The 26919-nt window shown below is 42.8% G+C and overlaps 2 protein-coding genes across 14 annotated transcripts in view; both read left to right on the top strand.

Annotated features, from left to right (window-relative positions):
• Nucleotides 1–12774, top strand: part of Uevld (UEV and lactate/malate dehyrogenase domains) — a 35317-nt gene extending 22543 nt beyond the window's left edge. The window contains exons 10-13 of one of the 7 annotated variants that reach the window (XR_003946518.1): nt 4938–5001; nt 7581–7696; nt 8446–8569; nt 9502–12451. Coding sequence is in view for 3 of the 7 variants with exons in the window: in NM_001040695.1 (NP_001035785.1) it covers nt 4938–5001; nt 8446–8569; nt 9502–9669 (356 nt within the window). In the remaining 4 variants the exon portion in view is untranslated. The other 6 variants (XR_001785588.2, XR_391352.4, NM_001040695.1 and 3 more) reach the window with 6 other exon arrangements.
• The window catches only part of Tsg101 (tumor susceptibility gene 101), a 37372-nt gene continuing 20122 nt past the window's right edge, over nt 9670–26919 (top strand). For 4 of the 7 annotated variants that reach the window (NM_001348089.1, NM_001348088.1, NM_021884.4 and 1 more), the window contains exons 1-3: nt 16021–16169; nt 22528–22612; nt 25180–25245. Coding sequence is in view for 3 of the 7 variants with exons in the window: in NM_001348088.1 (NP_001335017.1) it covers nt 16128–16169; nt 22528–22612; nt 25180–25245 (193 nt within the window). In the remaining 4 variants the exon portion in view is untranslated. Of the gene's footprint in view, nt 16170–22527; nt 22613–25179; nt 25246–26919 lie in introns of all 7 variants that reach the window. The other 3 variants (XR_391333.4, XM_030242362.1, XR_003946435.1) reach the window with 3 other exon arrangements.

Genomic DNA, 26919 nt, shown 5'->3' with positions numbered 1-26919 from the left:
CGCGAGGCTGGGTTTCATTGCCTGGCCCTAAAGGCAGAAATGGATCAGAGACTCCCTCTGCTGGCTACATGTTAGATACCAACTAGTAAATTTTTGCATAAGTGACAATATAATAATAATGTGGTAAAATTGATTCTTAATAATTATCATCCTTATGAAGTACTTTTCAGACAGGTATCTCACTTAAATTTTACAAGTACCCTGTGAAAAAAGAGTTTTCTTTGTTAAATTTATTTATTTTCATTTTATGTGCATTGGCGGTTTCCCTACATGCATATCTGTATAAGGATGTTGGATCTTCTGGAACTGGAGTTACAGACAGCTGTGAGCTTCTGTGTGGGTGCTGGGAATTGAACCCAGGTCCTCCGGAAGAGCAGTCAGTGCTCTTAACCACTAAGCCATTCTCCAGCCTCATGTTTCTTTTCTGTTTGTTTTATTTTGTTTCTGCTTTGGGCTTTTGAGACAGGGTTTTTCTATGTAGCCCTGGCTGTTCTGAAACTCACTGTATAAACCAGGCTGACCTCAAACTCAAAGATCCACCTGCCTCTGCCTCCTAGGTGCTGGGATCAGAGCACCCTCTGCTGAGCCCTGGTCTTCTAAATGTATAGAGGAAGCACAGAGCAGGATGAGTGAGGTGCTGAGGGTGGTCTGTCCAATGAGAGCAGCTCTAATGCTAAGATCTGCTCCTTCTTACAGTCAGTGGCACAGAGTAACCAATCCATTGTCCTTCTAAGATTTACAAGACGGTGATAAATATGAATTAGTAAAAGGGAACATGAAACAGTTTGAAGTAAAGTGACGTTAGGTCTTGAAAACAGTTGTAAGAGTAGAAGTGTCTCGGTAAAATCCTCCTCTTCAAGTTCTACAGAGACAAATGGTAGTCACAGCCTAGGGAGGAGTCCCAGGGCCAATAAGACCTTTAGGCTCTATTTCCTGCTTCCTTCCTCAGCTTCAGCTGCCTGGTGCTGTGCCAGGCGTCCGTCCCCCACTGGCCAGATGGTCGCTTGCAGTGGTTCATGAGCTCTCATTGCATCTGCTGCTTCCTTTTCACGACCATGCATTCACTTAGCTAGTTCCTGCTTACCTCCAGCAAGCACTCAGCACTAGGTAAGTTCATGCATGTGTTGTAAGCATTAGCACACGGTCGTACCCCCATGTCTGTGCTATCATCATCGCCATGCTAGTTACATTACATGCCTGTGTTTCACAACACAATCATCTCCTGCAGCCCGGAATGCTTTGTCCATCTTGGATTGAACAAATGATCCTCACACCACCTTGGTGTAACCAAAAAATCAATCACTTATTCTCTATCAAGTTGGATTATTGGCAGGACATTTGCTTAAGAGCTACTCTTTTTTTATTATTATTATATATTTTCTTTATTTACATTTCAAATGTTATCCCCTTTCCTAGTTTCCCCTCAGAAAATCCCCATCCCTTTCCCCCTCCCCCTGCTCCCCAACCCACCTGGCATTCCCCTATACTGGGGCATAGAGCCTTCACAGGACCAAGGGCCTCTCCTCCCATTGATGACTGACTAGGCCATCCTCTGCTCTCTATATAGCTAGAGCCACAAGTTCCACCATGTGTTTTCTTTGATTGGTGGTATAGTTCCAAGGAGCTCTGGGGGTACTAGTTAGTTCATATTGATGTTCCTTCTATGGGGCTTCAGTCCCCTTCAGAAGAGCTACAATTTTTTAAGTGTGCTATTAAAATCATATATAAAGCAAAGATTACTGCAGTAGTATTTCAGCAGTCTGAGGGTTGGATCTCAGAGTGTGTTATCTCTTTTGGCACAGATTTGTTTTATATAATAGCAAAAATCAATTCTAAAAGCAGTATTTTTATTTTATTAATTTTTTATCAGACAGGATCTCATATACCCAGGATATCATTAAACTTGCTATATGGATGAAAATGACCTTTGAACTTCTGACCCTCGTTCCCTCCCCCTCCCCCAGTGCTGGGATTGCCGGTGTGTGTCGCCACACTCCCTTATAATTATGCAGTGCTGAGGGCTGAATCCAGGGCTTATACATGCTAAGCCAGCTCTGCAGACTAAGCTATAATCCTTGTTCCCAATGGGCATTTTTTCATGAAAATTCTTGGGCCTGTTTTGAGGATTGGAACAGGAGGTAAAGATGACTGAGCACACTGTTGTGAATGTCTTCAGCAAGGATGGCTCTACATCAGGAACGCAAAGTGCTGGGCAGTAAACAGAAGGTTAAGTAGTTAAGGCATCCCGGTCTTCTTTACTCATTACAGGTAGATGTGAACGCTCTAAATGTTTTCTCTTTTACGTAATGACTCAAGGCTTCTCTAGAGGAAAGATCTGCAGGGCCAGAGGCCTGCTGCAGGGGTGAGAGCACTTGTTGCTCTTGTAGAGGGCTCAGGTTTGCTTCTCAGCAGTATGTGCTGCCTCACAACTGCCTGGAACTCCAGGTTCAGGGGCTCCGGTGCTCTTCTCTCGCCTCTTTGGGCACTGTGTGCTGCATATACATAGATGTAGGCAACACACTCATAAAATAAGTAAATCTAAAAAATGAACTGAAGAGATGGCTCAGAGGATAAGAGCACTGACCACTCTTCCAGAGGTCCTGAGTTCAATTCCCAGCAACTAAATGATGGCTCACAACCATCTGTAATGGGATCCAATGCCCTCTTCTGGTGTGCATGAAGACAGCTACGGTGTATTCATCTAAATAAAAGAATAATTAATTCTTTAAAAAAAAAACTAAAAAAATTAAGTACAAAAAAGAATCTGAGATTCCTCCTTATCCATCTGTCCTATCTTAACTGTGCACATAATGACAGCAGTGCTCATAATTTTCTGATTATTTTATCTCCTTTATGAATCTTTTTTATGTCTACCTTGCTATTTTTATTCATCCTTTCAAGGTCTATAATACTGTATTTCAGTTAGCAAATGTCCCAGTTTTTAATTATTGTTAATATATTAATAGTATAACAGAAACCTTAAATGAGTAATTTTTTAAAGATGTATTTATTATATCTATATGGGTACACTGTAGTGTCTTCAGACACACCAGAAGAAGGCATCAGATCCCATTACAGATGTTTGTGAGCCACCATGTGGTTGCTGGGAATTGAATGGAGGACGTCTGGAAGAGCAGTCAGTGCTCTTAACCGCTGAACCATCTTTCCAGCCCCAGTAATTCTTATATAACCAAAAAAAAAAAAAAAAAAAAAAAAGGGCTGGTGAGATGGCTCAGTGGGTAAGAGCACCCGACTGCTCTTCCGAAGGTCCAGAGTTCAAATCCCAGCAACCACATGGTGGCTCACAACCATCTGTAACGAGATCTGACACCCTCTTCTGGTGTGTCTGAAGACAGCTACAGTGTACTTACATGTAATAAATAAATAAATTTAAAAAAAAAAAAAAAAAAAAAAAAAAAAAAAAAAAAGAAGCCGGGCAGTGGTGGCATGACCATGGGACAGCTTCAAGCTTTTTTATAATGCTGGGATTGAACCTAGGGCTTTGCTCATTCTGGGCAGATGCTCCACCATCACACTCAACACTCTGCTGAGTACATGTCTCCACCTCCAAAACAAACCACACAAACCCACAACCCTTTCATACAAGTGAAAAAGAGCACAAACCCAGGGATTGTTATATGAAAAATATAAATGCATAGAAAAGGCTAAACCATTTTCTATTACTTATTTTTGCTGGGATTTTTTTGTTTGTTTGTTTGTTTGTTTTTGAGTCAGGGTCTCACTGTATATCACTGGCTGGCCTGGAACTATTTTTATAGACCAGGCTGGCCTTGGACTCCCGAGATCCTCCTGTCTCTGCTGCCTGAGTACTGGGATGAAAGGTGTGCACTACCATGCCACGCCCAAGAAAATTTTAAAGTGTTCTACTTACAAGGGTTATATAAGAATTCTTTCTTTTTTTCGGTTTTCGAGACAGGGTTTCTCTGTGTAGCCTTGGCTGTCCTGGAACTTACTTTGTAGACCAGGCTGGCCTCGAACTCAGAAATCCACCTGTCTCTGCCTCCCGAGTGCTGGGATTAAAGGCGTGCACCACCACTCCCGCTTAAGATATTGTTCTTATGTATTTTTGCTTTGCCTACCCCCAAAACTAACTTATATAAAAATCTCTATACAGATGAATACTGGAATGGTTTCAAGTGTTGCAATGTTAAGTCACTATTAAAAAGGGACACAAATATCCAGTGTGTGGGTGCTTCTGATGCAGCACTGCCTTAGTGAAGTTTGTGCATGGCATACGCAGAAGGAAGACTTTAGGTCCCATCATACTTTAAAAACTGCAGCTGGTTCGTGCTGAGTCAGATTTTTTGATTTCTTATAAACACCATGGCTAGAGGATGTGGGTAATCTAGAAGGTGTTGCTTTTCTTGCAGCTGTAGAAATTCCATCCCAAAATAGGTTACTGAGTTATTCTTCAAATTAGCCAGTGTGCTTGCTTGCCAGCAGAATAGATGTCAAGTGCTCATACCATCTGAAAGCCTGTTGTCTGCAGCCCCCTGAGGAAATAGCTCTTCCTACATGAACAGTAAGGCTACCTTTGTATAGACCTGTTGCTGATGAGTGAGAACAGGTAAGGAGCCACAAGTAGGTTTTAGGGATCGCAGTTGTAGGAGATGTATGTTTAAAAGCTTTCTTGTCCCCAGAAAGTACAGTGTCATCAGTGGGAAAGTAACTGTTCTTGGGAGGGCTAAAAACTATAAAAAGATCAGGTCCCTTGACCTCAAAAGGCCAGTTGTTGCAGGCCTGGAACTTGTTATATAGATTACGCTGGCCTCGAACTCAAGGAGACTTGCCTTCCTGCCTTTGCCCCCTGATGGTTATGATTAAAAAGCTTAAGCCACCACTCTCAGCCATTTGTCACATGCTAGTCTTAAGAAAAATATCTGACAACATGTAACAATGTCTTTGTTTAATTCTAGTGTGCTCATGGAGTGGCCGAGATGGAGTACTGAGTCCCAGCTCTCAGGCACAGCTATCCAGCAGGTAACAGTGCAGAGTTGAGTGTATCCAGCTAAGACACATGTGCTTCCTGGCTGACAGAGCAGCTGTTTACACAGCAGCATCTTGCCGGGCTTCTGTAAACAGGACCAACTAACAGGAAGTGCAGGGAGCAGTGCCCGGCAGTCCTGGACTTCCAGGAGAGCTTGCAAGCTCACCTAGACATGTGAAAAGAAGAACGGTGGCTAATTTGAGTCCGTGGTTTGCTTCCTTTACATCTAACATCAAGTTAGTGTAAAGAGGACTTCTCTTAACTACCTAGAAATGAATCTAGACTAAGCTCACCAAACACATTTGGAGATCAGTCTAAGAGGAAAGTTTTCTGTGTCTCGTCAAAGGGCCATGCAGTGCATGGGCACTGAACGTAGAGGCCTCTAAGGTTTGCCGTGCACTTGGGAGTCACACTCAGACTATTTTCAGACCGTTTGCTCTTTCACCATCACAGATAGCGCCCTCCTCAAGTCTGGCACAATAGTAAAGTGGCGATGTTTAAATCTTCAGCTTGTGGGTCTCAGTACACGTGTCAGGTGGAAAGGAGAAGGTGTGAGGGATTGTCAGGGTAAACACTGCACTCCAGGTTCTCCAGCTTTGCTGTCGTTTCTGCTGTTGTGGTGTTGCTGTTTTGATGATGCTAGAGATTAAGCTCAGGATGTGCTAACTAAGATGTGTTTTACCGGCCGGGTGTGGTGGCACACGGGGAGGCAGAGGCAGGCGGATCTCTGAGTTCGAGGCCAGCCTGGTCTACAGAGTGAGTTCCAGGACAGCCAGGACTACACAGAGAAACCCTGTCTCAATAAACCACCAAAAAAAAAAAAAAAAAAATGTGTTTTACCACTGAATTATACTCCCTATAATTTTCAAATGGAATAAATTTAAACAGTTTTAATTTACATACTTTTTAAAAAGATTTATTTATTTATTCATTCATTCATTCATTTAAGGTATATGTATACACTGTAGCTGTCTTCAGACACACCAGAAGAGGGTATAGGATCCCATTACAGATGGTTGTGAGCCACCATGTGGTTGCTGGGATTTGAACTCAGGACCTTCGGAAGAGCAGTCAGTGCTCTTAACCGCTGAGTCTTCTCTCCAGACCCTACCTTTAAAAAAAATTAAAAGTATGCCTACTTGAATTTCAAATACCACAGCTATTTATAGAGAGTAAAAAGCTGAGCTAATCCCATCTTCTAGAAGCAGCATCCACATCCCCACATGCAGATATGCTGTTCATCTGTAACAGATCACACTATCTGTTCCATCCTGCCCTTTGATTAACCATAAAATCTAAGAGCTTTCTGTGTTGTACATGTACATCTGCCTTTCTTTTTTTTTTTTTTTTTAAAGATTTATTTATTTATTTATTATATGTAAGTACATTGTAGCTGTCTTCAGACACTCCAGAAGAGGGGGTCAGATCTTGTTACGGATGGTTGTGAGCCACCATGTGGTTGCTGGGATTTGAACTCTGGACCTTCGGAAGAGCAGTCGGGTGCTCTAACCCACTGAGCCATCTCACCAGCCCCCTGCCTTTCTTTTTGAGGACTTACTTTTATTTAATATGTATGAGGGTTTCCTCCTATGTATGTATGTGTGTATGTATGTGTGTATGTATGTATATATATGACGTGTGTCTTGCACATGTGGAGGCTAGACAAGAATGTTAGATCCCTTGGAACTTGAGTTATGGGTGGTTGTAAGCTGCTACGTCGTTGCTGGGAACCAAACCTGCGACTTCTGTGCCCCTGACTGCTGAGCCATCTCTCCTCGTAGACACTATTGTAAAATACATTCTGTATCAAGCTCAGGAAAGGTCACTGTGTTTTTATTCCTGTATTTTAGACTCTGATCATATAAAGGCAGGACTGCTGTGTTGAGAGGTCAAACTTACTCCATCTTGGGACTGGCCTCCATCGTATAAAAAAATTTTAAAAAGCCTGAGAACTTGACTTACAGCACATCCCATGCTGCACCGGTGTACCAGGAAGGACCCTGCAGCTTGTCCTTACTTGTGCTTACTCCCTAGCAACTTCTTAGCAACAGCTAATCAAAGATTAATCTGATTGTTTCAGATATACTTTCAGACCATAGTCTTGCTTCAGAGCACCCACCTGCTGGCTTATAGTCATTCTATTAGATGCTTGCCAGACTGGACACCCCCTCCCTCAGCCCCTCACTTGCTGCTATTTCCTGTTAAAACTTTTCATGCTGAGGGTCCAGGGCTGATCCATCCTCCCTTCCCTTCCTGCCCTGCTGTGTCAGGCTTGGGTTGGAGGAGAGCCCAAGCCCAAGCCTTTAATAAAGGGACAAATCCTAATACTATTACATTGAAGATGGCTCCTTGGTGTTCTTTAAGGGCTCACGAACACTTCCTGGCACAACAGTGTCAGCACCAGCAACTTTGGTGCAACATGTGGGAGTTTAGTCTTTTAGCACACCCATGGCACCACCCAAAGGAAGCAAAGCAGAGGAACCTATTAAAGCCATAGCCATAAGTATTACGTAATCAGACCACATTCCCTCACACTGCGCTCTTTCCAACCGCAACATGCTCTAAAACTCAGGAGCTGAAGATGTAAAACCCGACTCTCTGCTATACCACTTCAGACTGGAGGAAAGTGGTGTTGGTGATGGTGAAGTAATAAATGGCCTGAACACAGCTCCTTCTTCTCTGTGATCTGTAAGTAAGTGTATGTGTGTGTACGAGTGGGTGCTAAAAGACAGTGTCAGCTGCCCTGGAGCTAGAGTTAGTGGCAGCTGTGAGCCTCTTGACATGGGTGCTGGGAACTGAACTCAGCCTTCTAGAAAAGCAGCACCCACTTTTAACTTCTGAGCCATGGCTTCAGTCCCAACCTTATTCTTACAAGTGCTATGTAGTTTTTCTTAAAGACTGCAAACGTGCTCATGTATACGTTTGCAAACTTGAGCTTGCTGACCACGTGTGAGAAAGGGTTTTCTAGATGAGGGCTGCTGGTTTTCCCTGACACTACTTTATCCTCTGAGCAGCAACTGCAGGCTTGTGTCCTCATACAGTCTCCAGAACTGGCTGTCGGTCCCTTTTATCCTTGTTAGTGTTGATGCCCCCGACTGATATTTATTATGGCTTTTCGTTCCGTTGCTTTTGTTGTAAGACAGTCCTGGCTAGCCTGGAACTCACAGAGGTTCATTCCCCTTTGCCTTCCAAGAGCTGGGATTAAAGGCATGATGAGCCACCATACCCAGCTGATACTGTTTAATTAAGACTTAGTTAAATATTCAAAATGGTGAGCATCTTTTTATGCTGTGAGGGTATTTATGTTTTCTTTGTGAACTGTGGATCTCATATTTTAGGAAAAGCTTAAATAATATATTATCTGTAAGCCTTTTAAATTTTTCTGATCTCTGTCTGTCTCTTTCTCTGTCTCTTTTTCTCTCTCTCTCATTATCTAGAGCCATGGAACTGTTGAAGGTAAAAGGTCAGAGATCTTGGTCTGTTGGACTGTCAGTGGCTGACCTGGTGGATACTATTATAAACAATAAAAGGAAAGTGCATTCTGTATCAACCTTAGCAAAGGTAACTGGTTCTCATTCATGCATTTTAGACTTTGACATCTTTGATATTAATCATATGTAGGCAGCAGGACTGGGGTGTCAACACCAGCAGCTTTGGTGGAGAAGTAGAATTTAAGTGCTGAGTTGCTTCGGGAAATCTTGATAATCAGCTTGTCCTGTCACTTCCACATAACCTGGAGGATTTCTCAAGGCTTCTCATATAATCTATATCCTGGATGGCATCTACTCCAAGCCAGCAAGTCACGCCAGCAGTTCTCCACCTTTTACCAGAGCCTAACACCCCCCAAAAAAACACAGCTAAAATGAGGTTGGATTTTCTTGAACTCCAGGAAGGAAATACAACATGGAAAGAAAATGTAAAAGAATGTATTGTGTGTGGCTGTCCCCAGAATCCATGCAGTCTTTCCACAAGGACTCTACTGTCCACCTCTGGATTAGCCTTCAGACTGCTGACCTTACTACAGAAAGGCAGTTTACCTCTATGCAAAGAGGGTATCTTTGACCAGGCTCCTCCCATCTCAGATGTTTCCTGAAGCTATAACTTGAGTTTAGAAAAATCAGTAAACAAATCAAATTTAACTTGTATCACTTTGTACTAGAACTAAAAAAAAACAAGAAAGAATTCTTTTATCTTTAATTTTTTGTTTTTTATTATTTTTAATTGTGTATATGGCAGTGGTTGCTTGTATGAGTGCAGGTGCCCATGAACTCTAAAGACTGTGGGATCCCCAAAGCTAGAGTTATAGGCGGCTGTGAACTGCCTCACTTGGGATCCCCTGAAGCTGGAGTTATGGGCGGCCTGACATGGGTCTGGGAAAGACTGTCCTGAAAGAGCAGCACACTCTGAACTGCTCAGCCATCTCTCCAGCCCTATAAGTTTAATTTTTTTTGTAGTAATTCAGCTTTATTATAATCCCATCTTTTTCATTTCAGGGATATTATGGTTTAGATAATGAAGTATTTTTAAGTTTGCCATGCATCCTGGGAACCGGTGGGGTATCCGAAGTCATCAAAACCAAAGCAGGAGAAGACACAGTGACTGGGACACTCCAGGCCAGTGCATCCTCCATCCATGCTCTCCAGCAGCAGCTGGAACTGTGATTCCCCAGCGCAGTCACCCGGAGATGGGAGCTTATTTAATTTTGCCAACACACATCGTTTTGAGAATTTCCACAATTTACTCTTTATTCTTAAAAACAGCCTTTCTAGTAGATGGCTTCTTAATTAGCTTTATAATTTGAATCCTTGAGAATGGAAAAGGATTAATTTCTTGTAGGTTTTTGACATACCTGTACTGTTGTTTAAACCTGCAAAAGGGATAAATATTCATTTGCATTGTATTTCATTTTAAATTACATGTTGTAAACTTAAGGCACATCTGGCACTTTAGAGATGTTCTGTAAAGATTCCTGTTGGACATTTCTTCTGAGTATGGTGAGCTGAAGGCAGGATGGGCTCAAAATCTGTGCTAGGTGTCCATTCAGAGAATCTTGGCTTCATGGATTAATACTGCTTTTGCAAGAAGCAGGTCATAGTAATGGAGAAGTGTTTTATTTTCCTTCTTCAAATTCACTAGCTATCAAACACTAGAAAGTATTTTAGTATGCATTTTAAATTGGTTAAATGGAATTTTTAAATATATGAAAAGTAATGTGGTTTAATTTCCACTGAGATTTCTTTTCTGAAAATTTCTATAACCTCTTCCTGGGCTAAAAGATCTCCAGTCTGTCTTAAAACTATATTAGTAGAAAAAGAGATGTGTCTTCCTGTGGCCGTAGGTAATGAATAACAGCCACACAGTGTATTTTGAGACCAAAATATGAGGCTTTCCTAAAAACCATTGGTCTTACAGGAGAGAGGCCGGCCGGCCTGCTGCTTCTCCCCAGAAGAAACCCTTCTGACTGTGCCTTGGTGATTGGTCAGTAGCAGTATTTCCATGTGGGAGACAGCATGGTTGGTGACTGTTGTGACGTGCAGATGGCAGCAACAGCTAACACAGCTCTTGTGTAGCGAGCACTTTGTTTGTACAATGCCCACACTAACTGGCTGAGGTAGGGACTATTTACCTTCATTACGGAGGTGAAAATGAACGTTCGTGTCTAAGATCAAGTGGGCTCTAAGGAGTCTCACTTGCCTGTATAATCTTTTTTTTAATAGGTAGCAACAGGGGTTGTGGGGAGGCTTCTGTGCCTAAACGCCAAGTCATCGCAAGACACTAAAGTTGAGGGTTGGGATACTATGAAAGAATTGCTTCTATTCTCATATGATGGGAGCTTCTTTCTTTTTTTCTTTTTTGAGACAGGGTCTATTTGTAGTCTTGACCATCTCGGAGCTTGCTATTGTAGACAGGCTGGCCTTGAACTCATAGAGAACTGCCTGCTTCTGTCTCTCAATGGGATTAAAAGTGTAGGCCATCATATCTGCCTTTTTTTTTTTTTAACAAAGATTGCTGAGCCTCTTCCCCAGAGATTCCACGAACAGCAGACAGTGTTTATGTATTTAATCCTTCAGCTAGTATTTATTAGAAACTTCTCTAACAAAGCACTATTAGTAAACAGGCCCAGATTAGGACAGGCCCTGCCAATGCCTACAGACTAGCAGGGAATACAGTAGCCAAATGTCATGTAAGTTCAAGAGTGCTAAGTGCTGTGAAGTCCAGTGACAAGGAACCCAGTCTAGTCAGAGAGAGAGGAACTCCGTGGTTTATGAGACAGAAAGGGAACAGTCTCATTCTCAGGGTGACTCGTGTAATTATAATGACAAGTGACCTTCAGTATCCCAAACTGGAGAAAGTAGAAAAGTAATGTGGTGACAAAGACTCCCACCACGTTTAACTGGATGAAACCCTGGACATCCAGGCTAGGGGTATAGCTCACTGTTAAGATGCTTGCCTGGCGTGCAGAGCCCTGGGTGTGGTTCCAGAACACAGAACTGGGGTCCTTGAGACGATAAGCATGAGCTCTTTGTAGATAATCTTGGTGTTGCTTTTACTGGCCTTTTGTATGAAGTGGGAAAGTAAAGTTGAAACAGTCATTTCTTAGGTGTTTTTCTAGTATTTTCTAATAGGTGATAACTAATTAGGAACTCAGTAATTCCTGATTAGAGCTTCTTTGTCTTCATTTGGTTTTGAGACTAACCTCAAAGTCAACTCTTAGCAATCATCTGCCTAATCTCCTGGGCATTGGCGGCCATGCCCAGCAACAAGTCTTACATTGTTTGTGGGGATCTAATCCAGGGTCTGATGCATGTTAGGCAGGTTCCTCCCCAACCCTGTGTCTATAATCTAATCCTAAAACTCTCTTGAACAATAAACCAACTGCAGAGTGCTGTAACAATGAACTACCGAGAACTATGTTATAGAAAGAAACGTCAGATATTTATTAAATACTCATCATTAGCCAAGGATTTTGTTAGTTTGACCTCATCCCCGGGTTGCAGTACAGAAGCCTCACACTTCTTTGAGTTAAGTAGCAATTGTACGTTCCTCCTCAGTCAGGTGGTGCCATCACAGCCACCTAACTTTGATTTAATTATTAACAGTTACTCTATGTGGTGACTTTCATTTTTTTTCTAATCATTTATTGGTTTGGATGATGTTGACTTGATTAACCTAAATACTGTATTAGTCTCCAAACCAATTGGAAATGTACAGTGTTTGCATATTTCTCATGTGAAGCACAAGGACAGGATCAGAACTCCTGTTCATTCACTAAGGTGATGACCTACCATATGAGAAGGTTCAACTCTATATCAAGTTATAAATCCTGACTTTTTTGTCTTGTTATATTCTGAAATGCAGGCTTTGTGAAAACTGAAAACTTTGTAAAAGATTTATTTCTTCATTTAAAAAAGTACTGTCAATAAAACATTGCTTTTCCTCCTTGCTATGTGAAAGGAAACTTTCATTTTTCCCAAAGCACGCGGAATCTCAAGATTTTTTTTTTAATTTTTTTTATTAGGTATTTTCCTCGTTTACATTTTCAATGCTATCCCAAAGGTCCCCCATATCCACCCCCCCAATCCCCTACCCACCCATTCCCCCTTTTTGGCCCTGCCGTTCCCCTGTACTGGGGCATCTAAGATTTTTATTGGGTCTTGGATTAAAATGCTTTTTGATACTATAAAATATATTTTTTATTTTCCAATTTACATTGTTTCCTTAAATATCAAAAATAATGAATGAAATAAACTTTTATTTTAAAAGGACTATCTGCTGTCTGATTAAGTGAAAGAAGATACATTCAAATTAAAGAAGGATTTCATAGCATTCTCCGAACAACCATATCTTATTCATTTAAGTGACTTAAATATAAGATGAAGAAAGTGGCCTTTATCAGTTATTTCTTTAAAAAAAATTGTTTTGGTTTGTTTTTTTGACACAGGGTTTCTCTGTGTAGCCCTGGCTGTCCTGGAACTCACTCTGTAGACCAGGCTGGCCTCAAACTCAAAAGCTCTGCCTGATCTGCCTGCCTCTGCCTCCTGAGCGCTGGGATTAAAGGTGTGTGCTGTCACCAACCGGTTTAGTTGTTTTTAATTTTAAATGTGACTTTTCAAACAAGATAATGCTATATAGCCATTGCAGGCCGTGATCTCTTGATTCTTCTCCTTTGGCCTTCCAAGGACTTGATTTCTAAATTAAGATGGTCATACCTGGTTAGAAAGCTTCTAAAGCAGTATATTCCATAGTAGTCCTCCAATTCATAGAAACGCTGGTTAAAGGAACTTTAACTACATGTGTAGAGATGCTCTAGTTAAAGGGACTTCTCAGTAAGCTGTAGCTTTAAGAAAAGTTTAAAATGAGTGCTTCTCAGTTATGTTTAAAGACATCGTGGGAGCCGGGCAGTGGTGGTGCACGCCTTTAATCCCAGCACTTGGGAGGCAGAGGCAGGTGGATTTCTGAGTTCGAGGCCAGCCTGGTCTACAAAATGAGTTCCAGGACAGCCAAGACTATACAGAGAAACCCTGTCTCAAAAAACCAGAAAAAAAAAGAGGGAGACATAAGGCATTCAGTGCCCTCCATCACTCATCCTGTTGGCAACAAGCCAGAGAAATTTACTGTACGGACTACCATCGCATTTTCACACTCCATTTAACCATAGAAACTAAATTCCAGGTCCCAGGCCCCAGGGAAGCTAAAGATTTCTCAACAGCTGAACAGCTTTTGTTGTAAGGAAACAGTTGTCTAAGTCCAGACATCTCAAGGACAACTTCTCCATCTTTCGGACAGGGTCAAACTAAGTTCATGTTCCCAGGCCCAGGGACCAACTTTGATCCTAATTGACGGAAACTCCCTTGCTCAACCCATTGTGTCAAAATATGATTGGACAATGCTATAGCCCACCCCACTCCCCCTTGCTTTATGGTTTCATCCTTTAAATAAGCTGTTCAACATCTCTTCAGTGTCCACTCCCAAGTATGCTCTGCTGCCCTGACAAAAAAGTAAATTTTTGTCATCTGCACTGACCTAGCATTTGAGTTAAGTTGAATTTAAGAGGACCCCACAACAGTCTCCTCCTGAGCCTGGGGCTTACCTCTTTGTGAGGCCGGAAGTCAGCAAGCCCCAGCCATCCTTCTTCACCCCTCTTGAAGCTGGTAGTATAGATGTTGCTACAGTCATGGGTGGGAATACCCTGTGAAACCTGAAGTCTGGCCTTCAGACTTGTAGAACAAGTGCTTTTAACCCCTTAAGCCCTCTCCCCAGGGCCAAGACGTGATTTTAAACTGAAACAGTGGGTAGTAGGCTAGACTGGAGTTTGACTGGAGCTAAAGTTACTCAAGGCTGATGTTCCCTTTTAAGATAGAGTATGCTGACACCTGCCACGCACTTTCCCTTAGGCCGTCCGTGACCTTGGATTTAGAAAGGAATTGATTATATACTAAGATCACCCAGATGTATTCTCTTTCACTGCTGTCTATACTAGGCTTTATACTTTAGATGATTGTATTTATAAAATGTATTAAGAGGGCTGGTGAGATGGCTCAGCGGGGAAAAGCTCCGACTGCTCTTCCGAAGGTCCTGAGTTCAAATCCCAGCAACCACATGGTGGCTCACAACCATCTGTAATGAGATCTGACGCCCTCTTCTGGAGTGTCTGAAGACAGCTACAGTGTACTTAGACATAATAATAAATAAATCTTTTTTAAAAAATAAAAAGTAATAAGAATTGATGGTTAATATGTCGCTTTTTATTTTAAAGATTATTTTACCAGCATGAGTGTTTTGCCTGCACTGGATGTGTGTGTACCATCTGCATTCCTGGTGCCCATGGAGGCTATCAGGAGTCCCTGTAACTGAGAACCTAACCCTAACCCTCTGCAAGGGCAACAAGTACTCTTTACTGCTGAGCTATCCCTTCAGCCCCTCTAACAAGCATTTATTGGAAATAGAAACTCAATTGAGATTGAGTATCACCTCTTGTATTCTACAAGGCAATTAAGATCTGAAAATTGGGCTGGTGATGAGGCCAGCCTGTCTCCATTTTTAGGCTTGAAAGCCATCAGCATCGTTCCTGTTTATGATTAAATCTGTTTCTCAAGGGTTTGGGCTATGCCCCACCTGTAACCTTATCTTCAAATGTTTCTATACGGCACCCAATGCCTTTGTTTCAAAAGGTTATTATGACCACCTGTCCTTATAACCACCTGTCATGGTCACTTTGTCATGAGTACCTTGTTAAGACCCCCTTGCAACCACGTCTTTGTTTCACAAGATGTGTTATGGCCATTTTGTTCTGTTCCTGTAACCCGCCTATGTACCTGCCAAATCACCCATTTGGAAACTCCCTACCCCTGAGCTATAAGACCAATTTTCTAGCCTATGTCCAAAGCTGACTTCCTGTACACAAATTAAAAGGTTTTAATTAATTGCTTGCTTTAATTAATTTGGCTATGATGATTTGGGTCCATGATCTTGCTCCTTGCCTTTTTGGGATTAACACTGGAGAGGCTTCAAACTCAGAAGTTTGAAGGGGTAAATTCTTTATAATCTGAAAAGAAGCCTGCCCTCAAGCAAGGCAGACTGCGGCCTGTCTAATCTTTATGTGGGCACACTGGAATTGTTAGGGGAAAGTATCCAGAGGAGAAAATTACCGCATAGCTTCCTAACGGGGGAAAAAAAATCTCCTTTGCCCTTGCGAACTTGACATGAAGGGCTTTCGAGCGTTTAAACTGCAGTAACAAAAACGGATGTGATAATCAGAGGTGCCTCGGGCGCAGTCACCTAAAAGTGTCTAGAGTGTCCACGAGCTAGTTCTGTGAGCGACGCGAGCCCAGGACCTTCCGAGCCGCAGCGGGTGGCAAGGCTCGCGAGAGGGCCGGGACTTCGGGACCGCGAAAGGCTTGCAAACAACCGCACCACGGGCACCCGTGGACCGGACCTGATCTCTCGCCCGACTTCGCACCGCAGACCAGCGGCCCCGGAAGTGACGCGCGGGAAGCGGAAGCACAACGTGCCGGCTTCCTGCTTCGCAGGGGCGGGGCGGCGGCGGCGGCGATTGTCTGGCGGCCTGGGGCGGCCCCGTGGCGCCTACCCTCTGCCTGTGGGGACGGAGGAGCGCGCCATGGCGGTGTCCGAGAGTCAGCTGAAGAAGATGATGTCCAAGGTGAGCCCGCGCCCTACGGGGCGGCCCCGCGGGCTGGGCTAGGCCGCCTTCCCTCTGCGGAGCGGCCCTTCCCGCCTTCGCCTCCATAAACAAAAGCGGGGTCGTGCCTGGCGCGGCCGCTGCTGTCTGCCCGGCGCTGCTGACGGTCCCCGCCGGCCGGAGCCCGGCCCTGCTCAGAACCAGTCCCCGCGCGCCTCTCCCCGGCCCAACCCGGCACATCCCACCGGAGCTCGGGAACTCTTGGTGCAATTGGTTCGCTGAAGTAGAGCAGCCAGAAAATCGAGCTTGGCAGCCCTTCCCCGCTCCAGAGAACTCTGCAGTTGCATTCCATTGTTTGCATTAACTGTGATTAACGCAGTTGTTTGCTTGTTTACTTTGAGTTGAACTTAAAAATTCTTACTGCTTGACTGGTTGTGGGTTTTTTTTTTTTCCTCTCACTTTTTAAAAGGCCTTTTGGATATTTTGCACATTAGCTACTTAGTACTTAATACTGCGCATCGGACTCCAGAATGCCTTGCTTTTTGTAATTTACCAAATTTAATTGGAATGAAATTTATGTAACGTAGTTGAGCCCTAACTCCTTTAGTCATTGAAGTTGACTTTGATGCTCTTATCAGAGCAATAATAGAGATCGTGGGGTTAAGAAGTTTCTAGTTTACAAGGAAACACGAATACGCTGGGCGTGGTGGCACAGGCCTTTAATTCCAGCGCTCTGTAGGCAGTTGACGACAGATCAGGACAGATTGTGAGTTCCAGACCAGCCAGGGATACACAGTGAGACCGCATTTCAAAACATAAAATTTTTCTTTTCTTTTTTTCTTCTTTTTTTATTCTTTGTAAAACTAGATCTTTTTTAGTAAAGTCATTTCCCTGAGTCCTTGAAGACCAAACCTCTTGTCTCTTGGTTGTCTAACCATTTAATCTTTTAGGCTTCCTTTTTTTTTTTTTTTTTTTCCCTGTAGTTATCTGTAATGACACAGGGGTCTGGGGGAATGTACGAGGTCCCGGTAAAGGTCGATATAGTACTGTTTTACCTTCAAATCATTTGTTTTTCAAAGCCTCAATTAAGCTTTTAGAAGATGTAGCCCATTAACTTCATCTGATTGGGGATCTCTGTCCTTATCAAGACATTCTGGCTCACCCAGAGAGAGAGACAGACAGTTTTGGTGTTTTAACCTCGCTTCAGATCATTTTTCTCCTTTGAACATCATCTTATCTCCCATCCTAAGCAGACTTTTTTAGCACCATTTTTGGTTGTGATTTTTACCAATTAAGTATATTTCTACAGTTAGTCTATCGTTCTTTATGCAAATAACTCTCTACTTTGTTCATACCAGTAACCTGTTTTTTACATACAATGTTTTACAATAGAAGATGAGTCACTACTAACTGGGGAGGAGAAAGTGGTCATAATAAAAGTTGTTATTGAGTTTGAACTGGTGCCATACATGTTTATGGGTTGGGAGGCAAAGGGAGGTATATCTCTTGAGTTTGAGGCCAGCTTGGTCTTCATAGTGAGACCCTGTCTCCAAAACACAAGCTGCTATTGTTCCATAAATTGTAGGGATCTGACAGTGGGATCAACCAGACTAAAACCTGTACTTCTGAGCTTGATTACGTGGAAGCCACTATCAAAGTCATGGCAATAGCATTGGGAAGTTGACAACAGCTTTGGAAAGTAAAGCGAGAAGAGATGGTGGTGGCAGTGACAGTGCTGAGGCTGTGGCTTTCTTTTGCATGGTAAGGGGAGGGCTTTGTGAGAAGTCTATTTGACCAGAAACCTGAGCATAGAAGGAAATGAGCTCTGGAACAGTCTGGGGTAAGGACAGTTCTAGGAAGAAGGAAAAACAAGCGCAGAGGCTTGAAGCAGAAGTTCACCAGCAAAAGGCTGGTAGCGAGACTGACTGAGCTACAGGAAGTAGTGCTGTTTGACATTGAGCTTTAGTGATGTGAGAGATTTTGAAGGGCCTTGTAGGCCAGTGTAAGGATTTTGGAATTTGATTGGATTGTGCTAAGAAACAATTAAGTTTTTGTTTTTTCAGTTATGTGTATGGAGCCAGATATAGTGGCACACATCTTTAATAACGGATCTCTGTGAGTTTTCAGGCCGGCCAGGTCTGCATATTGAGGTCCAGGCTGGCCAAGGCTACACAGTGAGATTCTGTCACCAAAAACACACCTCCATAAAAACAAAGAGAAATGTAGGGATATGTGCACATGAGTCCCATACACACACAGGCCAGGGCACTAGATCCCTCTGTATGGGTGTGTGCACATAAGTCAGGTACACACAGAGGCCAGGGCACTAGATCCTTCTGGATCTAGAGTTATAGCTATTTGTGAACTATCTAACAAGCAAGAGCAGTATGTGCCCTTGACCACCAAGCCATCTCTTTAGCTCTCCCCTGCACCCCCCCTTTTTTTTTTCTTTGAGAGTCCCCCTACCTAGACCAGGCTGACTTCTAAGAGAGAGCCACCTTACTCTGCCTCTGGTGAGACTAAAGGCATGATCCATAGCACCCAGCCGAGTTGAAACAGGGGTACCCTAGATGCTCTACTAAGACTAAGGTTTAAGAGTGGAAGTAGAGACAACGCTGCTGCAGCTCACTTAGACCATAGTTACAGCTATGGAGGTAGAAGTCAGACTCTGGAGGTAGATGTGTACAAACATTCTTTTTTTTTTAAGTGTATGTATGTATGTATGTATGTATGTATGTATGTATGTGCATAGACACGTGGGTGCCCACAGAAGCCAGAGGAGCGTTGGAGCTCCTGGAGCTGGAGTTATAGGCAGTTCAGAGTCTGCCACTGTGAGTCTTGGGAACTGAATTTGCAAGAGTAACAAGTGCCCTCAGCCACTAAGCCTTCTCTTCAGCCCAAGATTCTGGATGTATTTTGAAGGTAATGCTGAGCAAGACTTGTTGTGAATAGAGCAGGAGATGCTCAGGACAACCTGAAGGCTTGGTACCTGAACAGCAACTATGTATTGTGCTTTTTCCTAGATAAAATTCTCCCTGTGAGAAGATTTAACTTACCAGTTACATTCAGTAAGAGGTTAATAATAATGTAACAAGATAGAAAAATTATAAAAGATAGCCTAATACTATTTCTGGCATTACTCCTCTTGAACTTGAGGCCCACTGAGTAAAGTAGTTCCTTGAACACAAGCACTAGGACAGTCACTCTTAGGCCAGTCAGTCACTAGCAGGCAGGGTAGCCTATATTAGTGTGGATATGCTGGGCAAAGAGATGACTCACTTCCTGGGCGGGACAGTAGGACTGGGATTTCATCAAGATGTCATGCTACTTAGAAATGCAGTTTAGCGCACCTTTAATCCCAGCACTGGGAGGCAGAGGCAGGTGGATCTTTGTGAGTTCAAGGCTGGCCTGTTCTCCGTGAGTTCCAAGACAGCCAGGGCTACCCAGAGAAACCCTGTCTTGGGGGGTCAGGGGAAGAATAGTGCAATTTAATGTATATGAATTGTTTATTTCTAAAATTCCCTGGGGTTTTGTTTTGTGACACAAATGTTTATTGGTGAAGGAGAGGGGCATCATTCCTTCCTCATGACTGCCTGCACATAGCTCAGCTCCTCCTTTCTCTCTTCTCGGATATACCTGTCCATCCTCCTGATGAAGTTGAGTGCTTTTGTCCTTGGATACCTTGAGCAGCTCCATGGCACACTGTTGACTGGGTGCAAAGCTGCAAACCTCCCAGCTCATGTCCCACATGAACTTGGTGTGCATGTGCTTGGTGAGGCTTCCTTGCTGACGTTCTTTATCACCCTGTGGTCATGGCTGCTCTCTCTTAAATATTTTAGAATTGAGGCTAACCATGAATCACAGAAACTGCAGAGAGAAGGCACTACTATACATGTCTGCAGTTTATGGAAGAAGTTCAGGATGAAAGTGTTTAGAAAGATGTGCATGTGTGTATTGATGCACTTACGCTAAGGCAAGTGTTTCAAGTTCAGAAGTCACTAAAGTCAGTTCTCTCCTGCCACGTGGGTTCCAGGGATCAAACTTGGGTCATAAGCTTGGTCAGCATGCTCTGTTACTTACTGAACCATCTTGCCAGCCCTATGTGGAAATCTATAACGTGGGGGTTTTATTTAACATATTTAAAAATACAAGAGAGAACACTAAAGAAGTGAGATTAGATGAAGAAGAGAAAGGAGTTAGTCTTGTGGCTCAAAAATAATTGATTCTAGAAGAGAAAGAACAAAAAAGATGGGAAGGAAGTCAAACTTTGAGACTTTAGAAAATGTGGGGTTTGCTTTTTTTAGTTTTTTATTAATGTTCATCGTTTTGTGTGTGCGAGTGCGCATGCACATGCATGTGGTGCACACGCACATTTGCACATGCAGCAGTGAGCATGTGGAGGTCAGGGTATAACTTACAGGAGTTCATTCTTCCTACATGGGAATCTTGGGAATTGAATTCAGGTTTTCGGGCCTTTACCTGCTAAGCCATCTTAGCAATCCATGAACACATTTTAAGAGGGAGAACTCAACTTGGTCAAATACCACTTACAAATAAAATGAAGACGGTATGGTACACCATATAGCAGGCATTGATGACTTTGATAAGCAATTTTAATGAAGGGGTAGGTATAAAATATATATGCACCCTTTCTCTTGCTGAGGCAAAAATTCTAAAAGCTGCGCTTAAGACCTCTTTCCCCATCACAGAAAATCTTACAGGCTTGCCATTTAAACATATCCAAATCTGATCACATCTCACTGTCTCCACGTAGAATATCCAAAACTGAAGTAGGCTGGAAGAAGATTGTTCTAGACATTAATCAGTGATGCTGACAGCGTAGGGGTTTCTTCCCAGTGAGGAAGCATGGTCATCTGTGTAGTGAGCTTGCTAGAGATAAGGGGGAAGAACATAAATATCTCAAACATCATAACTTTTAGATCCCAAAACTAATTCAAAGGATCATGTGCATTAGACGAAGAGAATGAAGTGATTGGCCAATTACTGACTATGGAGCCTTTGATAGGCTAGATGAACAGGTTTGCAGTGAAGGTTAAAATAGAGATGAGGCTGTCATTATCAGCTAAATACTAGGTTAAAACGGGCTTTCCATATGATTAACATAATTTAGCAATAAAAAACTGTTCCATACTGATGCTTTGCTTTCTGCCTTGTTTTTAGAATCTGTTGGGATAGCTGATTGCTTTTTATGTTTTTGTTTCCCTTGTACTAAAGGAATTGAACATAGGCCTGTGGGTGAGCAAAGTGAGCACTCTACCTCTGGGTCATACACACCTTAGCTGCTGACGGCTTTTCTGCTTTTTAAGACAAGCCAATTAAGAGCTTTGCATGGATGGGGCATCAGTGTATTATGATCAGTTAGCTCCTGCCAGATGTGCTTAAACCAGTTGCTAATTCTAAAGTAGAGAAGAGAGCATTGGGGTGAGAAACAATAATGGGAGTGATTTGTTTCAAATCGACAGTGAGTGCTTCACTGTGAGAATGAATGAAGCATGGGAAATATTTTGTTAAAAGGGAGAAAGATGTCAAGCAGTGGTGGCGCACGCCTTTAATCCCAGCCTTGGGAGGCAGAGGCAGGCAGATTTCTGAGTTCGAGGCCAGCCTGGTCTACAGAGTGAGTTCCAGGACAGCCAGGGCTACACAGAGAAACCCTGTCTTGAAAAACTGAGAGACAGACAGGCAGGCAGGCAGACAGCATAGAGTTTGAATAGCCTGTAATTCCCCAGCTTCTCAGGGCTTGAGGCAGAAGATTATTAGTTTTGTTGCCAGATTAGGCAATAAAAGAAAATCCCATTAGAAACAGTTTTTGGATGGAAACTTTTTTTTCTTAATGCCTACATGTATGTCCATGTACCTACCTTACACGTGCCTGGTACCTGCAGAGGCCATAAGAGAGTACTGAAGTTATGGGCTGTTAGAGTTACACCCACGCAGGTGCTGGGATGCCATCCTGGGCCTTCTAGTGGTCTTATCCACTGAGCTGCTTTGGTGGGTTCTTTTAACTTGAAGAAATGCACTAAAATAGTGGTGAGCATCTTCAATAAGAGTTCACTTAGATTAAGAAAGGCGAGCCTGAGGTCCCCTTAGGCTTTAATGTTAATGATGAGTAGAAGATTCAAGAAAACTGCAGCAAAGAAAATAGCATTTTAAGAAAATACAGCCTGGTGGTGGTAGTTCACACTTTTAATCCCAGCACTTGGGAGGTAGGCATGTGGATCTCTGTGAGTTTGAGAACAGCCAGGGCTGTACAGAGAAACCCTGTCTCAAACACACGAACGAGAAAGGAAAAAAGAAGGAAGACGATCCAGTAAAATGGTACACATTGGTTTTAATTAAACTTGTAATTTTTGCTTTTCAGTACAAATATAGAGATCTAACCGTCCGTCAAACTGTCAATGTCATCGCTATGTACAAAGATCTCAAACCTGTATTGGATTCATATGGTAAGTTTATATGACAAAAAGATCTGTCCCTGTGGTTGAGTTTGTTCCTGTGTATATGTATGAATACATTTTTCATGGTTTCCTTTGCAGTTTGTTGGATTTCCAACTGAAGGGTTGAGTTTCCACCTAACAGCTGTCGGGAAACAGGAGAGTATAAGTCTGAAAAAAAATGGATCTGTTGAGTGCTTCCAAGTCTTAAAAAGCACCGCTTTGATACAGTAGTACACGGAGTTAGGCTGAGGATATTTGTTCTTCTGTACTGGGGCGTTGGGGGGGGGGGCGGGGGGGTGTCAGTCCCAGAGTCTCATGCATGCTGTACATCCAGCCCATAGAGAGAATTATTTTTTTAATATACTAATTTTTTTAAAAGATTTATTTCTTTTATGTATATGAGTACACTGTAGCTGTCTTCAGACACATCAGAAGAGAGCATCAGATCCCATTACAGATGGTAATACAGAGCCACCATGTGGTTGCTGGAATTGAACTCAGGACCTCTGCAAGAGCAGTCAGTGCTCTTAACTGCTGAGCCATCTCTCCAGCACCCCCATAGGAGGAATTTTAAAGATAATTTAGTTTGTCATTTTCCAAAGCCTTTCTGAGAGAGACAGACAGACAGACTGCATGCTGTTGCAGGCATGTGCAGGTCAGAGAACAACCTCCCACAGGAATCTATTCTCCTTTCATTGTGTCAGTTATAGACTTATATATTGTGTCATCAGGCTGACCTTACCCAGTGAACCATCTTGCCAGGCCAACAGAGTTGTGAAGAAGGTTGCTAAGAGCAGCTCGGGGGGAGGTAAAAGGCAACATTCTGTGCTTAGGTTTTAACAGTTCAGATTAAACAAAGTAAACACATATCCTGGAATCATGAGCCTGTGATCTCAGCTACTCAAGAAGCTGGAACAGGAGGATTACTTGAACCCTAGAGGTCTAGGCTAGCCTGGGCAATAAATATAGTCAGTCAGTCGGTCTGCCTGCTTTTCTCTGTCTCTCTCTGTGTCTGTCTCCCTCCCCTAACATCTCTATAAGAGAGTTTCGAGTTTGTTGGGGGGAGGAAGGGGTTGTATTTATTTGGGGGTTTATTTTTTTGTTTGATTGATTGGTTGTTTTTTTGAGGCAGTGTCTCTCTATAGCCTTGAATGTCCTAGAACTCAATCTGTAGACTGGCTGGCCTTGAACTCACAAGGATCCATCTGCTTCTGTCTCCCAAGTGCTGGAATTAAAGACGAGTGCCACCACTGTCCAGCTAAGACAAATTTTAAAACCAAGTTTCATTGCAGCAGAATTTCTTAGCTGAGAGGAATGTAGTGCTGGCTTGCCTAGGTTCCTAGCTACGGATACTCAGCTCCTCCCTTCCCCCATAGCATCTCTATGCTCAGGAACATCACAGGCCTACTGGGGATTAACTGTCCCTTTCATTTTGCAAATCTTGGAAGTATTTTTTAGTATTGGTCTTTAGTTTTAGGTGCCAATTTGTCTTTATACTGAGACAAAATTGTAACTTAAGAAATAACATCTGCGGCTGGAGAGATGGGTCAGCGATTAAGAGCACATACTGATGTTCCAGGGTATCTGGTGCCCTCTTCTACCCTCCATGAGTGCATGGTCCACTTATATACATGCAAGCAGAGCGCACATGAACACACAAAGTAAAAACAAATACACGTTGAAAGAGAAGGTGTCTGTATTTAACTGTGGAGACATTTCTACTTTCAGTACTGAGGTTTGATACCACCTTGGGTGGAGAATGACAGTGAGGATCTGTATGTAGATGAGGATGGCCTTGAACTTCCAATTCCCTTATAGCTAGGACTAGAGATATGTGCACCATGCTCAGTTTAAGTGCTGAGAGGAAACCCAAGGCTTCGAGCAGCTAGGCGAGCACTCCACCACCAGCTTGGCCACAGCCCAGGCTGCAGTCAGTGGGTGTTTCTAAAGTGAAATGATGGGAAGTTAGCTTTTAGTATGGCATCATTTAATAGTGACTTCTTCCTCTTTTTCAGTGGTACTAGGGATCGAGCCCAGGGTCTTGATTCTAAAGTGTTCCAATGTACTATACTCACAGTTTGATGGAGATTTTTTTTAATTTACTGATTTATTTATTCTTAAATTTGTTAAAAACAACTTTATTAGGAATATATTTTTTGCTTAATCATTAGCATCCATCTCAGGTATAATGGCCAGAAGCTTCAGAGTGATTTTAATTGTATTTACTTAGGTTTTTTTTGAGACAGGGTTTCTCTGTGTAACCCAGGCTATCCTGGAACTATAGACCAGGCTGGCCTCAAACTCAGAGATCTGCCTGTCTCTGCCTCCCAGTGCTGAGATAAAAGGCTTGGGGTGATTTTTAAATCAGCTTAAAACCATGCTGCTTGCAGACTAAAAGCTTGTTATGTGGAAATGCAGCACTCAGGTCCATCTTTACAGGTAACTCAAAGCTTTTAAACTAAGGGAGTCACTGAAGGAGTCTTTGATACTGAACACTAAGTTAGCCTCATTCCATAGTTGCCTGGTGATGTGTACAAAAATACTTGTGATTAAGTTTTTGTCTTTTTCCCTTTTAGTTTTTAATGATGGCAGTTCCAGGGAGCTGGTGAACCTCACTGGTACAATCCCAGTGCGTTATCGAGGTAAATAATATATTTGTGTGTTCATGGTATGTGTATCTGCAGGCAAGAACGTGCTACCAAGGAGTTAAAAGTACAAAGTGTACTTTCTAATGGCCTTCTTGACAACAGGTTTCAACTTCAGTCCTAATTTGACTTTATTTGGCAGCAGCACCTTACGGTTGTTGTTTTTAATTTCTCTGTCAAGATAGAGCAATGTGCAAGTGCCTCACAATTCGGCTGGCACTTGATGTTTCCTGGGCTCATGGCACTGTATTGGATCCTCTGTGTCTGCTAGTTCAGCCTCTCATAGTGATTCGTACCTTTCCAACCATGGGAAGCTGTGCTGTGCAGTGGTGAGGTAGTGCCTTAGGGACAGAATTAGGTTTGACTCTCTGCTGTGTGATCTGAATTAATAATGCCTAGATTGGGAACTGACAGTTCATGGAAGTGATACATACAAAGGCTTGCCACTGCCTGGTGTGCACTAAACAGACCATAAGGAGCACCTGTTATTTCTGGTTAGCATGTTGGTAATGATACTGATTTGGATGACTAGTCCCTGAAGCAGTCAGTTCTGCTGTACTCAGTGATAAGCGAGTGCGCACTTTCTTATTTGGGACGGTTATGTTTATTATTCCTTGTGGCTAGTTAGGACATGTCTCCAGAGAGAGGCTGGGACCAGGGGCCGGTACAACCTGCAAAGGTCCTTCCCTAGTGACATAGTCCTGTAACAGGTGCCAGAATATCACCATCAGCTTGGAGCAAGTATTTAGAGCAGTGGTTCTCAACCTTCCTAAAGCTGCAACCCTTTAATACAGTTTGTTGTGGTGACTCCCCCCCCAAACCATAAAGTTATCCTACTTCATAACTAATTTGGTTACTGTTTTGAATCATAATATAAACATATGAAAAGCAGAATATCTGTGTGTCACCTCCAAAGGAGTCAACCCACAGGTTGGGAACCATGCTTTAGATCATGAGCCTGTGGGGGACATGACACTGCAGTTCTGTGATTGCTCTTGAGATAGAAAGGAGAGCAGGGCACATGGAAAGGTCACCGAGATCGTGACACTTGTCAGTCGTTTGTGCCTGACATGGTCCTGGAGAAAAAGCAGTTAACGGAGAGCATCTGTGTTGACCTGAAGCTCGATTACTAGCTCCACGGTTGTGTCCTCATGTGCTCTGCTGAGGGATGCAGGCTGTGGAAGCGTACATAAGTACTGATTTCATCTACAGGGATCCCCCTTTTCTCTCAGCCATTCTTTGTGACTCATAAAATGTGGGTCCAAATTACTGTGGGAGATTCTTGGTTTTTTTTTTTTTTTTTAAATAGGGAATTCACAATGTTGGTAATAAACCTCAGGCTTTGTGTATTAGAGTTACATATTGTAGATGTGTTTAGGGGCCAAGAAAGAAAAATCAGAAGTCATTAGTATCTGATTTCTTTAGGTGAAACATGCTTTTGCCGAAACTAATCAGCAAACATTAAGGTGGACGATCCAAAAGCGTGTTGTCCGCAGCGAGCAGTCGTCACTTTCACTTTCTGTGTGGCTTACGTGCCAGAGCTCCAAGAAGCATCTTGAATTTAAAATAGCCCTAGTGGCAGTCATGGTGCTGTGTGTTGCTCTCAGCCTTGTGTGTTACACTCGTGAAAAATAATAGAAGTAGAGTAATTGAGGCTTCTTCTTCTCTCTT

Source organism: Mus musculus, chromosome 7, assembly GCF_000001635.26.
Source record: "Mus musculus strain C57BL/6J chromosome 7, GRCm38.p6 C57BL/6J".
NCBI classification, from domain to species: Eukaryota; Metazoa; Chordata; class Mammalia; order Rodentia; family Muridae; genus Mus; species Mus musculus.
This window is presented reverse-complemented; position numbering and strand designations above follow the sequence as displayed.